Genomic DNA, 14,436 nt, shown 5'->3' with positions numbered 1-14,436 from the left:
AGGGGCTGAGTCACCTGGGTGATTTGATATTTCACCAAAAACCTCTGCACAATACACGATGCATGAGCGGGCACATTGTCGTCATGAAGCTGCCAATCACCAGTTGCCCATAGCTGCAGCCTTCTGTTCAAGCTTATCGCAAAATTGGGTGCAGATTCCTCGCTCTGCTCGCTCAGCCGTTTTGAATGCGACAGCCCCACAGTACACATGCTCACTCAGTGGCATCTACTGCCCCTACTGACTAGTATAGTGAAGTTGTCATTGTTCATACATGTGCGTTCCAGGCCACTCTCCTTGGCTGCCAGGTTACATCAGTGTTGTGCAAACCAGTCTCATTATATTAACAATGGCTGGACTTTTTCCAGGCAGACCTCATGTGTAATTTGCTGTGTTTGTTCCATCTGAGAATTCGTGTCTGAACAATAAAGATCAATACATTCTCATTTTTGGAATATTTGGAAATATTTCAATTATCTCAATATTTTCCATTTGGCATGATTTTTATTTGTTCTTTTTTCTTCATTCTTCACTCTTATAATATTGGATGGATCAAGTTTTATTTCTCTGTCTTGTATACCAGTTTGGAAGTTATGCATTCTCTCTCTATTCCTTTCGCACTTACCCTTGAAACTCAGTTTAAGGTCAGCAGGTTTTTTATAGCCACTTTGAGCAATAGAATGAATTTATGCTATGTTAAGTGAGATTTCCCCACGTGCATCTTTCATGTTACTATTTTCTAGAAGTTCTCTTCCACATCCTTTTTTTAAATCCTCTGAAATAAACTCTCCAAATTTGTCATGTTAGAAAACAGTCAACATTCACTTACTTTTACCAACATGCTTCAAAATGTCTTCCCACTCGTTGTTGCTTCTTGCATCTCAATCTTTTCTTTTTTCTTTTTTTCTTCTCCTCAGTTTTCTTTTACTGATGCACATCCTTTGGGCAGTTCAGAGAGGCCACAGGAAGGGCCAACTCTGAGTCTTTGCTTATTTTTAAATCTCTTTGTTATGCCCTCTTGAGAGTGAGAATACACTCAGGCATAGAATTCCAGAGAGATGAGTATTTTTTCTCAGCCCTTGGAGGCCATGATAGCCTGCTGTCTTTAAGCATCTGCAGTTGCTAAAAAGAAATGTGTGGTTGGCTTGATATTGTTACTTTCTGGATGTGCCTGTCCTTTCTCTCTGGCTGCTTCTTCAGAGATTCTCTTTGTCTTTGACATTTTGAAGTGTCGCTATGATGTGTCAGGTATTTTATTTTGATTTATTTTACTTATTTTATTTTATTTTTCCTACTTAGAAATTAGTGTGCTTTTCATTCCAAGGACTTACGTCTCTATATTGCCTCTCCCCGTTGTCTCTGTTTTATGTTTTATGGTTTATGGTTTATGTTTTTGTGTTGTTTCTGTGGGCTTATCTTCAGTGTATTTTTTTTCTCATGGGAGTTTCTTAGGTCATGAAAGTCCTTCCCCAGAATGGTCCTGCTTTTGTTTCTGTGGAGCTTTGGGGTTTTCTTGGTCACTGATTAGTCATTTAGGCTAATTTATTGGTTTAGATTTCCTGAACACATGAGTGTGAGCCCCTTTGTTTCCAATGTCCCCATGATGGGTGCTCTGTGCCCCGCTGAGGCCCTGGTGGGCTGCAGATGTCCTTACCCCGACCCTGGCTTAGAGGTGGAGACTGTCCAGTTCCTGCATCAGAAGCAAAGCACTCTTTGGGGGCTTCCAGAATTATGCAGCAAATTTACTTGCAGCTTGCTGTCTTACATGAGCCCAAGTTTTTGTCTTCTGCTCTCCTGCTGGCATGAAAACCTCTGAATTATGCTGTTAGAAGTGTTACTAATTTTACTATGACAAATGAATGTTACCTATTTCAAAAAGCCTCCTTTTCCAACCCCACAAGTTCTCATTCCTCATAGAAAAGAACTGTTAGCATTTACAAAATGTTTTCTTTGCACATCCAAAAATATGTATGCATGGGTATGTGTGTATTTGTGTAGGCACAAATATGTACACACATATATTACTAAAAGACCCACACTAGACATTTCTTTAAATATTTGTGAGAGTATATCTGTATCATGAATTTCTAACAGTGGAATCACTGAATGAAAGAGTATGTACATTGAAAATGTTTACAAATAATGGCAAATTGCCCTTTTAAAATGAATCAATTTATATTCCCATCAGTAATGTGAACTATCGACTAGTTCCTCCCCATACCTTCCCTATACTAAGTTTTATCAATCACGAACATTTTTGCCAAACTCCAAAAGAACACTAATATCTCATCGCTACTTTTACCTGCTTTGCTGTAACAAAAGTGGGGATGAACATATTTTTCACATGTTTTTGGCCCTTTAATGTGTTTTTTTCTGTTAAGTACCTATTTATACTATTGTCCATGTTTAGTCATTCATTCCTATTTTTTCTTTACATCTCTAAAGAGCTCTTTATAAATTATGTATACAGTATTATGTACATGATGTGTAATATTGATCTCCATAGGGATCTTGTATCATTAGTATTAAATTAATTCCTGGGTATGAGGACTTCCTTATCTAAGTATTCTTTGCCAATATCCCAACAGTTACAGTCCTTATGAAAGCAAAACATTTTTTAAAATTAATTATTTTTAGAGAGAGAGGAAGGAAGGGAAAACAAGAGGGAGAGAAACATTGATATGAGAGAGAAACATCGATCAGTTGCCGCTTATACATGCCCCAACCCAGGACCAAACCCGCAACCCAGGCATGTGCCCTGACCAGAATCGAACTGGCGACCTTTGGCTTTGTGGGATGACAGCCAACCCACTGAGCCACCCCAGTCAGGGCAAAAACAAAATTTTTAACATCAAAACATTCATTCACTAATGACTTAATTACTTAATAGTCATCACCTCACATTGTCATTTGGTCAAACTCTCAAAACAGAATGAAAATCAAGTACAAAGTGAAAAGGGCAAATCTTTAGAAATATTTGGAGTTTCACGAGGTTGATGCACGTGATGTCGGAGAGCTGGTAGGACCACGCTCCAAGCCATTCACAAACAAGGGCCTGGCTGGAGGAAAAGCTGTGGGAGCAGCCGTGTCCAGCCTGTTGGCGTCTCTGGGCCGCCCTGGAAGCAGAGTTGTCTTGGGCCACACAGTAAATACACAAACACTAACAAAAACCGATGAGCAAAAAAAAAAAAGGTTTTAAGTAAATTTACAGTTTTGAGTTGGGCTGCATTCATAGCTGTCCTGGGCCGCATGGGGCCCGCAGGCCACGGGTCAGACACCCTGCTAGTAGGGCCTGCTGATGAACTGGAGGCTGAGAGCAGCGAGGACCAAAGGGAAGGCAAGAGTGACTCCCAGGTTTCTGGCCAAGCAACTGCATGAGCCACAGTGACATTAATCAAGATAGGCACATTTTGGGGAGAAAGGGAGAAATCCAGAGTTTAGAAATCCCTAAATGTGGGAACATTTCATAAAGTACTTTAGCCTTTTATGTGGTGTTTACTGTTCATTTCTTTTATTATTTCCCCATCACAAATGGAATACAAACTTGTTTAAACAGGCACTAGTGAAAAATGTAACAGAAAAATGAGAGCCCCTTTCCCACAGATAACAAGTCAGTATCTGCTGAATGTTCCTCTGTTTCAAGACATGGGCGGACTTACATTGGCATTAGTATTGATTTGTTTGCAAATTCTTAATATTATACATTTTAAAGTTAGTTCATATATGATGCACAACCTTCTGCTACTTATTTCACTTAGTGATACATCGCAGACATTCCTCATGTCGGCACGGATTCTTCTTATGGTTGCAGAGTGTTTTATTGTGTTAACCCGCTATGATTTATTTACCACGTATTTACATGCGGGCTTTATACGGAATCTTGTGGCGCCTGCTTTTCTTCACCAGTTCCCTGACTTGGAGGCCTAGCGTGTCTGTACACACGTAGCTCCTCCTCCTCCTTCCCCGTTGCCAGAGCGGCGCTGGTCAGCGGGCCTTCCGTGAGGAGCTGTTCTATGTCTGTGCGGGCCAGTAAAGTACTCATTAGCCACGTGCAGCTCTTGAGCACTTAAGTGAGGCAAGTATGGCTGAGGCACTGAATTTTTAATTCTCTTTAATGTTCATTAATTTTAATTTAAGTAGCTGCCCCGGGGCATCCCGCCGGCAGCTGCTGCGCTGCACAGCACAACCCTCTCATACTCTATTACGTTCCGTGGCACGGATATGTTACCGCCTACGCTGTCTTTCCCCTGTTGATGGACCTTTAGGTTGTCTGGGTGTTTTGCTTAAGAGGCTGTCCCCTGAGTTCTTATCACGTTTTGTTTTAGTAGTTGTGTACTTTGCAAAATTGTCGCCGTTCAGTTCCTTCTCGACTCTTCCCCACGGTGCCAGGACCGCGTCCTTCAACACTGCAGGGTTCCCGGCAGCCACTCGGACCTGTATGTGCTTGTAACCATTGCCTGGGCTGAACCTCGGGGGAGCTCGGCCTTCTCGCCGAGCCTTTAATACCCGCAGTCTCCAGTGCCAGGCCCAGCCACGGGAAAGGCCTCAGTCCAGCCCCAGGGAGAGTCAACAAGTCCTTCATGTGCAACATCCAACCGACCAGGTCCTCAAGGCCCATGACTTCATGACAGGCGCACAGAAAATAACAATAAGAATAGCCGTAGACAATAATAAACAGAAAACAATTACTGACTCAAAGAGAAGCAACAATTAGGAAAGACAATGTAACCATTCCATTTCTGGGGTAGGCAGGATTTCATCCCCCCTGCCGCTCGCTCCCTGCCGTTGTGCCTGTGAGCGCTTTATATTATATGGCAGAAGGGACTACGCAGATGTAATTATTGTTATGGATCCTAACATTGGAAGATTATCCTGGATTACAGGGTGGGCCCAATGTCATCACCTGAGCCCTTAAAAGCAGAGAACTTCCTCCCACTGGGCTCTGGCGGGGAAATGCTGCAGAAGCCAGAGACACTGAAAGCACAAGAAAGCTCCTTTCCGGCTTTGAAGGTGGAGGCCTCTGAAAGATGATAATGACTCAGGCAACAACTAGCAGGAAGCAGGGACCTCAGTCCTTCTGTTGGAACTGAGTTCTTCCAACAACCTGAGTGAACCTGGAAGCGGACTCTCCCCCAGAACTTCCAGGTCAGCGAGCACCTTGATGGGGCTGGTGGAACCTGGGCGGAGACACCCACAGAACGCCCTGAACCCTCTGACTCGAGAGCCGAGATCGTAAATACATGTCATTGTAAGCTGTTATGTTTCTGGTCATCTGTTACGGCGGCAATACAAACAAATGTACCGACTACTGTTAATTCAGCCCCCCAAAATGGTATTATAACCATACTAGGAGGTGGAGAGGTGATTCTGCTGGGTAAGGGGGGAGTATTGAAATAAAACTAAGCTCTCGTGTTGCATGTCAGGAGGTCAAAAGGTTATATTTAACCCTTAAAAATAGCAGCATAAGCATCTGTGGAAATAAGGCAGGGAACAGTGAAGCAGCAGCTGAAAGTGTTATAACTGGTTGCCTCTGGCGAGCAGGAACTGGGAGCGCAGAGGAGAGGGGAGGGGGCAGGTTTCTTCATCTTAAGCCTTGGAGGATGGCAGGATTTTCAAGTGCCTGTTCCTATTGGAGTATGTCACTGCGGTAAAAGGGAAGGAGAGCCGGTCCCCCACCACTCGTGTCAGACGTGCGCACCCCTTTGGGAGCCGGAGCAGGTGGATGGAGGGGGGCGTGGGGGGGAGCTGTCCTGCCTGCCAGGGTGCATGGCAGCCCCTCGCCTCTCGTCTGGTCCCCAGGGCGGAGGAGAGCGACAGCAAGCTTCTGGAGTCGGAGAGGAAGCTGCAGGAGGAGCGGCAGCGCACCGTGGTGCTGGAGCAGCACTTGGAGAAGATGCGCCTGGAGCCTGGGAGGGCGGCGGGCTCTCAGAGAGCAGCTTCGCGGAGCAGAACAGGTGGGGCCAGGGACCGGCAGGGGAGGGCGTGGGAAGCAGGGGCCCCCCGCTCAGGGTGCGGCCGGCCTGCCCCTGCTGCTGCTGCTGCTGCGTGTCCTCCCCGCCCCCGGCCTCCCAGTCAGCCCCAGAGGGCCACGCCCCTGGGGGCCCTGGCCCAGCTCGCCTGCGAGCCCGTAGGGTAAAGTGGCAGGGCCCTCGCTGAATGTCTTCAGCCACCACCCCACCCCATCCCTCAACCCTCTGTCCCCACTGACTCTGGCCGTAGGGCACAGCGGGCCCGCCAGGGAGGCCGCAGACCGGTCCCTTGCCGCCTCCCGCCGTTGTTGTCGTAAGCGAGGCTGAAGGTGCCTCTCCACAGGCCTGGGGACCTGGGCTCCTCTGTCTGGTGCTCCACTGTCCTCGACGCTGAGCTTCCATCTCATGGTCTGAGGTGGCTGCATTCACTGCCCCGCCAGCAGCTCAAAGGGGACACCCTGCTCTTTGCCATTTAAGGCAGCACCCCTAAGGCTGCGTGTCACTTGTGCGCTCAGCGCCTTGGCCAGACCCCAGTCATATGACCACACCCAGCAGCGGAGGGGGCTTGCTGTCCTAAATGAAAAGGTGTATTGCTGTGACACAGTGGTTCGCAAAGGACAGCCGCGAGGCCAGCAGCCTTAGCGTCTTGTGGGGCTGGAGCAAGCAGGGGGCGCAGGATGCCAGAGCCAGGGCCTTTCTGGGGCAGCTGACCCGCAGGGACGGGGACTCTCCAGCGCAGAGGGGCTGGGCCTGCTGCCCTCTGACGTCCCACCCCACCCCCTCGAGGCTCTCTGCTGGAGCTGGTGTTCTGCCTCTCAGCACCCAGGACTCCCCCTCCCTCCCCCAGCCAAGGACACTCAGACCTTTGTTCCCCGCCCAGATCAGACCGCAACGTGAGACACAGTCAGGGAGCTGTGCCCTTCTCCCTTCTCTCGCCAGCAGGCCCCGGGCTCAAGGGGGCCTCCCGGTGCCACTGAGAATCCAGGCTCAGGTGGGTGCTGGGCTTAGCCCTGCTGGCCCTCCTGGGCCCTCAGGAACATGTCCCCAAGGATGTGGTGCCTCCAGGCCTTAGGCTCACCCGCCGCTGAGCAGCCAGCCCCCTACCTGGGAGGGCCGACCCCTGGCGGGAGAAACCGCTTTGATGCTGCCCGGACAGCCAGGGGCAGCTGCCTGGGAAAGCTGTCCACCCGCTGGCCTGTGACATGGGCGGCACATAGCGCAGCGCCCGTCTGTAAAATGAGGAGACCTGAGTCTGGGACTTGGCCCCTCCAGGCAGTTCCAGCCCAATGAAGAGTGAACGACATGACAGGTTAGACAGAAGCAGGTGCTATGGCTCAAAGCAGAGGAAGGGGATGGGTGGCCGGAGAGAGCCGCCATCTTGCACGGGGTGGCCAGCGAAGACCTTCTGAGGAGGGGACACCTGAGCAGAGGTGGGGGAAGGGGGAGGGGAGCCTGGAGGAGCAGCAGGGTGGCTGTGAGGCCACGATGGGGAGGGCAGGGAGCAGGAGGTGCGGTCAGAGGAGCCGCGGTACTCAGGCGTGTTCCCCAAGGGAACGTGTGCGTCCCCTCAGGCCTCACAGATTTCTGGAGGCGAGAACTGTTCTCGTTTTACAGGCGAGGACATCAGCTCAGAGAGGTTGGTGGTTTTCCTGAGGCCGCACAGCAGGGGGTGAAAACCAGGCCCCTGACGCCCGAGTGATATGCCCTGGGAGCCGCCTGCCTCAGGGGCCTTTTCACACAGAGAGTTTCTGGTGCCGGGATCCAGCCCACGTCCCCCGCCAGCTGGGCTCTGGTTCCCTTTCCTAAGCATTCTGTGGTCCCTGACCCCAGCCGCCCTGGCCCCTCCATGTGTATGGAGCTGCCGGCCAGGATGGGGACTGGACGGGGGGTCGTCGTGGTGTGAGGACATCAGATGAAGGGACTGTCTAAACTCAGGCTCAGCCTGCAGGCCAGACCTCAAGCGCAGCTAACTTCCAGAAACTTGTAAAGAACAAAGACAGACAGAGGCGTGAGGGTGAAAAGCCAGGGCTGCGGCAGAGGCCGAAGCCATGGTCCAGGGGAATGCGGAGCAGCTATCAGGGAGGGCTTCCCGAGGGAGGCAGGCCTTGTCCTGCACCTCGAAGGAGGGGTACTGTTTCCACAAGTGGGGAAGGCAGGAGGTGGGCAGCAGGGGGAGGAGTGGGAGAGCACAGGCCCATGGCCTGTCACAGAACGCCACGCTGCTGCCCCACAGGTCTGCCCAGCTCTAACACCAGGCACAACCCGATCGGGAGCGAGAAAAAGGACCCATCTTTCGCCCAGCTCTCCGGCATGCCCATGGAGTCACAGATGGAGGAGTTGACCACCAGGTGCTCCCTGCCCTGTCCTCCCGAGGGTGGCATCGCCTGGGTGGAGGTGCTTCAATGGGCAGAAGGATCGCGTCCCTCCCCTTAAACGTGTGTTTGCCCAGAAGGCTGGTCCTGCTGGGCCCTGGTGTGTAGGCCTGTAATTCAGCGACTGGCCATCAGGAAGCAGAGAGACTCAGCCATGACCACGTTAGCCCCAGAGCCCTATGAGAAGTTTTACGAAGCGTGGGTTGCCAGACCCCCTTTTCTTAGCTAAACTTTTCAAGGTTAAATGCAGTGATGGGAAAGGAAGGAGGGGGAACCTTTCCAAATTAGTACCATCCTTGGGGCAGCTGACATTTTGAGGAGCTAAAGGCCCAGGGCTCGGGGCAGGGCGCAGAGAGGAATCTCACGTGGTATTCCCCCAAGGGTCCATGGGAGGCTGGGATCGGGGAGAGAACCTGCGCCTGCGCAGCAGCTGTGCTGGCGGCCCCACCCCGGGGTCCCGTGTACACGCACGCACGCACGAACGCACACACGCCAGCGGGGGTCTCACCGAGCCCTCTCTCCTGTGGTGCAGGCTGGCCATCCAGGTGGAGGAGAATGAGGCGCTGAGGTCCGCCCTGGGCAGCGCCCTGCGGGGAAAGGAGGAGGACTTCCGCATGTACCACGAGACCCTGGCCCAGGTGAAAGGGGTCTTCCTGCAGGCCTTGCGGCAGCAGAAGGCAAACAAGCACTAGGACAGCGGCCCGGTATCCCCCAGGCCCCGGCTCCTGCTCCTGGAACAGGCTCCCCAAGGTGACAGAGCCAACCCATCAGGCCAGAAAGGCAAAGCAGAAGCCCTGGTGGAGCCCTGAGGGAGCCCCTGGGCGGACGTGGCTGCGGTGGGAGAGGCCCAACAGCCTGCCCGGCGGCGGTGGCAGAGGCGGCGGCAGCAGCAGCAGCAGCGAGAGTCTGGGACAGCAAGCTGGCCGCGGACAGATGTCACTGTTCGGACAAGGGCTCATCGTCCTTGTCCTAGGGCCCGTCGGGAGCCCCTGCATGCGAACGTGACTGGGCACGCGCAGGAAGGCCCTGGTGCTCCAGGCGGGGGGCATCCCCCCGGATGCTCAGCCCCACGCCACCCCCAGCAGGGCACACCTGCCCCCTCCGCGGCTCTGCCTGTGGCCACCCCCGCCCTCTGCCGGCGTGAGCTCGTGGCGCTCCCAGCCACATTTCAGCCCACACCTCAGGGCGCTTTCTTAGATGCAGACCCTTGACCTTGTAATAATAATGATTATTTTCATAATCGCTGCAGCTCCCAGCGCGTGGGCACCAGCTGTGGAAATCTGAGCCCATCTAGTCCTCTCGCGACCCAGGGGATTGTCACCATATTTTACACTTGAGGAAACGGAGACGTGCAGCAAGAAGCAGAGCCTGCCTGACACCAAGGCAGAGCAGAGTCGCCAGGGCCAGCCGTGCGCCCACCCCGCTGCTGGGCGGTCCGTCAGCTGCTCCAAGAGACCCCTGCATGTGCTACCAAAGGCTGCAGGGGTGGCTGCTGGGGGCGGAGGGCGGAGGTGGGGCTGGGCTGGAGCTTTGGGCGGGAGTCCAGGTGAAGGCGCGGTGCGCCTCCCTCACCGCAGCGCTGGGGAGGCGGGCTGCCCTGCATCAGGAGAGCCCCAGGCCTGACTGCTGACGCCATGGCCACCTCCCAGCACCCACAGGCACACACACACACACGCAGATGCACACAGATTCCCAGACCCGGGAGTATAGCCGCCAGCGTGCACTCGTGAACACACAGGCTGGGCTGTGGCCCCTCCACACTGGCCTGTGTGCGCACGGGCGTGTATGTGGGTGTGGACGCCCATTCCTGCACATGGAGACCAGCCCCTGTGTTGCTTGCGCAGTGACTCACAAACTTGGGAGCACAGACCATGAAAGCGCCCTTCCCCAGGGGAAGCTACCCGGGGCTCCTGGGGCCTGTCTGCTCAGGTCCTTCCTCAGGGACCCAGCTGTGGAGGGACTCTGTGCTGAACCCTCTGGCCAGGAGCCCCGACCTTGCACGGGGTGACGCAGGCCGTGGGGACGAAGAGGCGACTCTGATGGGCCTTACGGGTCCCTGAGAAGGAACAGCTTTTCTCTGGTTCCTTGGGAGGGGGGATGGAGGACAGAGAGGGAGTGGGAGGGCCTGTGTTGGCGGGGACAGCGTGACAGGGGCAGCGGGCCAAATGCAGAGCCAGGACACTGGGCTGCAGGGCTGGAACCTGTACCTGCCGGCGAAGGGGAGCCCCAGAGGGAGACCTGAGCGTGCGGGATGCGGGCGCTGGTCCTCCTGGCGGGGAGCACGTGTAGGACCAGCCTCCCTCCTCGGGGGTGGGCAGAGCAGCAGGGCCACCTCAGGGGAGCGCGGGGTGGCAGGCCTTGCACCGTGGCCACTCAGGGGTGGTTTGCCTGCCCTTCCTGGTGCAGGTCTGGGTCTGGGCGAGGAAGGGGCATCCGACTTGGGGTCTGAGGAGGTGGGGTGCGTGGGGCAAGTCCCTCTCCCCACTCACCGACTCTGTGGCCTACCTCTCTGAGCCTCTCTGTCCTCTGTAAAATGGGGACAATAATAGAACCTCCCTCCTGGGCTGCTGTGTAAGAATCAGTCAAAGACATGCAGCTGGTCATTAGCCTGCTGTTTATTACTTCTGTACAAGGGACATGCATCAGTAGATTGAATTCGGTCCATAGAGATACAAACAGAACTTATGTAAGAGAGGAAGGGGGAGCTTGCAGTCAGGCACAGTAAAGAAAACTTGTTTGCACATTTCAGGGTAAACTGATTCGCTAGCATCCGGCAGAGATCAGTCCGGACGTTCGGGCCTTGTTTAGGCCACAGGTGTAAAGACATCTGTTTCAATTTCCAGGCCTTGAGGGCGTGGCCAGAAAGCTGTGGGCGGGGGTCCCTGCCACGTCTGCTGGCACCTGCCCTCAGCACCCCGAGCTTAGTCAGACCAGGTCTGTGCCATTTCCCATTGGAATCTGTCTTCAGGAGTCACTGAGTTACAAAGTGCCAAGTGCTGGAGGGGCGGCTGGCACACGTGAGCCTTAGCGTTACCTCTGGGAGTTCAACAAATCCAGCGGCTCCTTTGCCCTGGGCATGGGGGTCCCGGGTGAGGCGGACTTGCTTCCTGGGCTCCAAGAAGTCCCAGGCCACCATGCCCTGAGCTGGCCAGGCCGCAGGGTCAGGGAGTGCCGGCTGCAGGCCAGCCTCTCCGGTGGCCAGACTTGCTGCTGCTCCCCAGGAGCTCCCGCTGCGGTCAGAGGGCCCGGGAAACACAGGGCCACGGTGGAGCTGTGGAGCCGTGGAGCCGGCGGCTACTGGTCGGGGTGGGAAGTGCAAAAACAGAACGTGGACCCCAGAGCCTCCACCTGCCCTGCTATGGCTCCCAGGCTCTGCCCAGCTCTGGGCGGGGAGGGGCTGTCCACAGCTCCCTGAGGTGCGGGTGGGGCAGGGAGGAAGCGAGAGGCCCAGGGGAGCCTGGGAGCGGATTTTTCAGGGAAGGAGGGGTTGTCAAAGGGGCCAAGGACTGGGACCCTGAAGGAACTAACCCAGGGGGGCCAGGTGGCCAGTGGGGCAGCCCGGTCTGCCCAGGTTAATGCCACCTGTCCCTGGGACCCTGAGGATGACATTCCGCAGCCCTCAGGCAAGTGGGCAGCAGGGGGCTGGACTTGCCTTTCACAGATGAGAGCGCACTGGCCGGAGCCACTGGGTGGTGGGGGGAGGGCCAAGGACAATCAAAGAGGCCTCACGTGAGGGCTCTCCTTGGCTGCACCCCAGGCCGGTGCCCGGGGCCTGGGTGCTCAAGTTCCTGCACTGACAGGTGAGACCTGGTTGAGCCACGGGTGTGGCTTGGCCACTGTCCCCATGGGGCCTCTGGGACAACACAGCAGAGCGAGATAAGACTGCAGCGTGGCTCAGGCCCGTTCAAGCCCCAAACACAGTCCATGGCCCCTGGGTCTCTCCTCCGGGCCCCTGCACCCAGTGTGGAGAGCCAGCCTGTCCCCTCCACCCCTCCCCCAGCCAGCCCTCCGCTGGCCTGCAGGGAAGTCTCTGCCCGCCTGCCCCTGCTCCACATGTCTCAAATGTACACACACAGTACACACACCACACACATCTATAGACAACACGTGCTGTAGGCAACATACAACAAAAAACATGCACACAGACCCACACACAGCCAACACAAAACACATTAATACACACCCAAGATACTTGCTCCACATTTTTACTTTGAACAACAACAAACCTAAGGGACGAAAAGAAGCTCTACCCACTGCATCCTTCCTGGCAGCTCTTGTGGCCCCAGGTGCTTGTGCCGGTCTTATCCCAGTCGGCTTCCTGCCCCTTGTTGTGTGCACTGGCCACACTGGGCACTCTCCCTGCGCGCCACCCTCACACAGCGTGCAGCTGGCCTGGGCCATCCAGCCCCTGGTCTGGGGGCCTCCCGCCCACTACCCCTCCTGCCCTCTCCACATGCCTGGCCCCCTACAGACTCCGCTGCGAGGGGGTCACCCAGTAAACATGTACTGCACATGAGTTCTGCCTCTTGAGTGCAGGGGTTTCTGTCTGTTTATTTTAAAGACTCTATTTATTTTTAGAAGGAGGGAGAAAAAAGGAGAGAGACATCAACGTGAGAGAGAAACGTCGATTGGTCGCTTCTCATACGTGCCCCGACCAGGGACTGAACCCACAACCCAGGCATGTGCCCCGATGGGGAATCGAACCAGCGACCTTTCGCAGGAGGATGCCCAGCCCACTGAGCCTCACCGGTCAGGGCTGCCTCTCTTTATGAGCAACTCAGAGAGCCAAGCCCTTGCTCTGGAGTGAGTCATCGAACCCCGCAAGAGCCCAGCGTGGTCAGGGCCAGAAGCCCGCCTGTTTATAGGTGAGGACCTGAGGCACAGAAAAGTGGTCACACCAGTGAGGTGCAGCTCAGGTTCACGTGAGCCGGCTGGACCCGCATGCTTCCCTGTGGGGCCAAACCACCCTGCCTGCTTCCCTGAACCTTCCTCTTGTGCCTCAGAGGACGCCTGCTGGGGCAGCTAATGGGGCTGACTCACTGCTTAACCTCCCGGTGCATCAGTTTCCTTTTCTATCAACCAGGGCTAAGGGCGACACCTTCCCTACAGGTTGTGGGGAGATTAGAGTCGATCCACGCACAGCCTTAGAACTGTGCCTGGCTACTGGGATTAGCTCACTCCTAACGACCGTTCACCCTCTCAGGACGCTGCTCAAGCGCCCCCTCCAGTCCAGGAATCCCTCCCGGACTCCCACCGGCACCCCTCCTGGGTGCCGGTCTCCTCCAGGGCCCAGGACCCCGGCTGCAGCGCCCCCCCGAGCCCCCGTGCTGTGCTGCTCCTGCTCTTCCCACCTCTTGGGGTCAGGGACCGGTGGTGCAGGCCTCCCATAGCTGCGGGGACTGTGTGCTGGGTCCCCTGGCTTCTTCCTCTGGGCGGGTGCGCCTGCATGCTTGGGAGGAAGCCCGCTGCCTAAAGGCGCTGTGGGAGGGCCTGGGCCTCCTTCCCCTCCCCACGCCTTGCTCAGGTCCTCCTAGTGCCCCTGCTGGGGGTGGGGGAGCAGCCCCTTCTCCCCTCGGTTGTACCTGAGCCCATGGCCGCGGTTGGGATCAGCAGCAGCTCCAGGGCCCGTCCCATGATTGCAGTCCCACTTGTAACCCCAGACCCCAAACCCAGGCCTTACACACACATGCGCGAACAGTCCCCACATAGACTCTGAAGCGCTCATCCCAGAGGGGCCTATCAGAAGTTCTGGACCTGGGGGTGGCCCATCAGGCGGGCTGTGTGGAGGCTTTGGCTGCCCCTTCCCAGAGTGGGGGCACTGGCTCCCACCTCACTCCTTCCCCCTAGGAGTCTGCTCTACCCTGCCATCGGGAGGGTGCCAGCCACTCCAAGCACCCGCTCAAGCCTGGCCAGGCAGCCCTGCTAGCACCCCTCCCCCAGGCAGCTCCCCAAGGGCCAGGGCTGGAGGCCGGGGGGGCCCCCTCAGCCACAGGCGAGTAAAATCCCCTTAGGCAAGCGAGTCTTCCCCCAGGCCTGACGCCTGGCCAGCCAGGACTCTCAGCCTGATGAAATGGACCGGAGCAGGGGCGAGGTGGTCT

At 55.5% G+C, this 14,436-nt stretch overlaps 1 protein-coding gene across 1 annotated transcript in view; it reads left to right on the top strand.

The window, feature by feature from the left end:
* Positions 1-9,118, top strand: part of CCDC13 (coiled-coil domain containing 13) — a 34,977-nt gene extending 25,859 nt beyond the window's left edge. Inside the window, exons 13-15 of the mRNA XM_054594493.1 lie at positions 5,797-5,951; positions 8,200-8,314; positions 8,871-9,118. Coding sequence (XP_054450468.1) covers positions 5,797-5,951; positions 8,200-8,314; positions 8,871-9,030 — 430 coding nt within the window. The 3' untranslated portion in view covers positions 9,031-9,118. The remainder of the gene's footprint in view (positions 1-5,796; positions 5,952-8,199; positions 8,315-8,870) is intronic.
* Positions 9,119-14,436: the final 5,318 nt, after the last annotated feature.

The sequence above is a fragment of the Pteronotus mesoamericanus genome, unplaced genomic scaffold (genome assembly GCF_021234165.1).
Source record: "Pteronotus mesoamericanus isolate MK-2021 breed Mesoamerican mustached bat unplaced genomic scaffold, CSHL_Meso_final scaffold_533, whole genome shotgun sequence".
NCBI classification, from domain to species: domain Eukaryota; kingdom Metazoa; phylum Chordata; class Mammalia; order Chiroptera; family Mormoopidae; genus Pteronotus; species Pteronotus mesoamericanus.
Note: the sequence above shows the minus strand (reverse complement) of the source record. Positions and strands in the feature narration are given on the sequence as shown.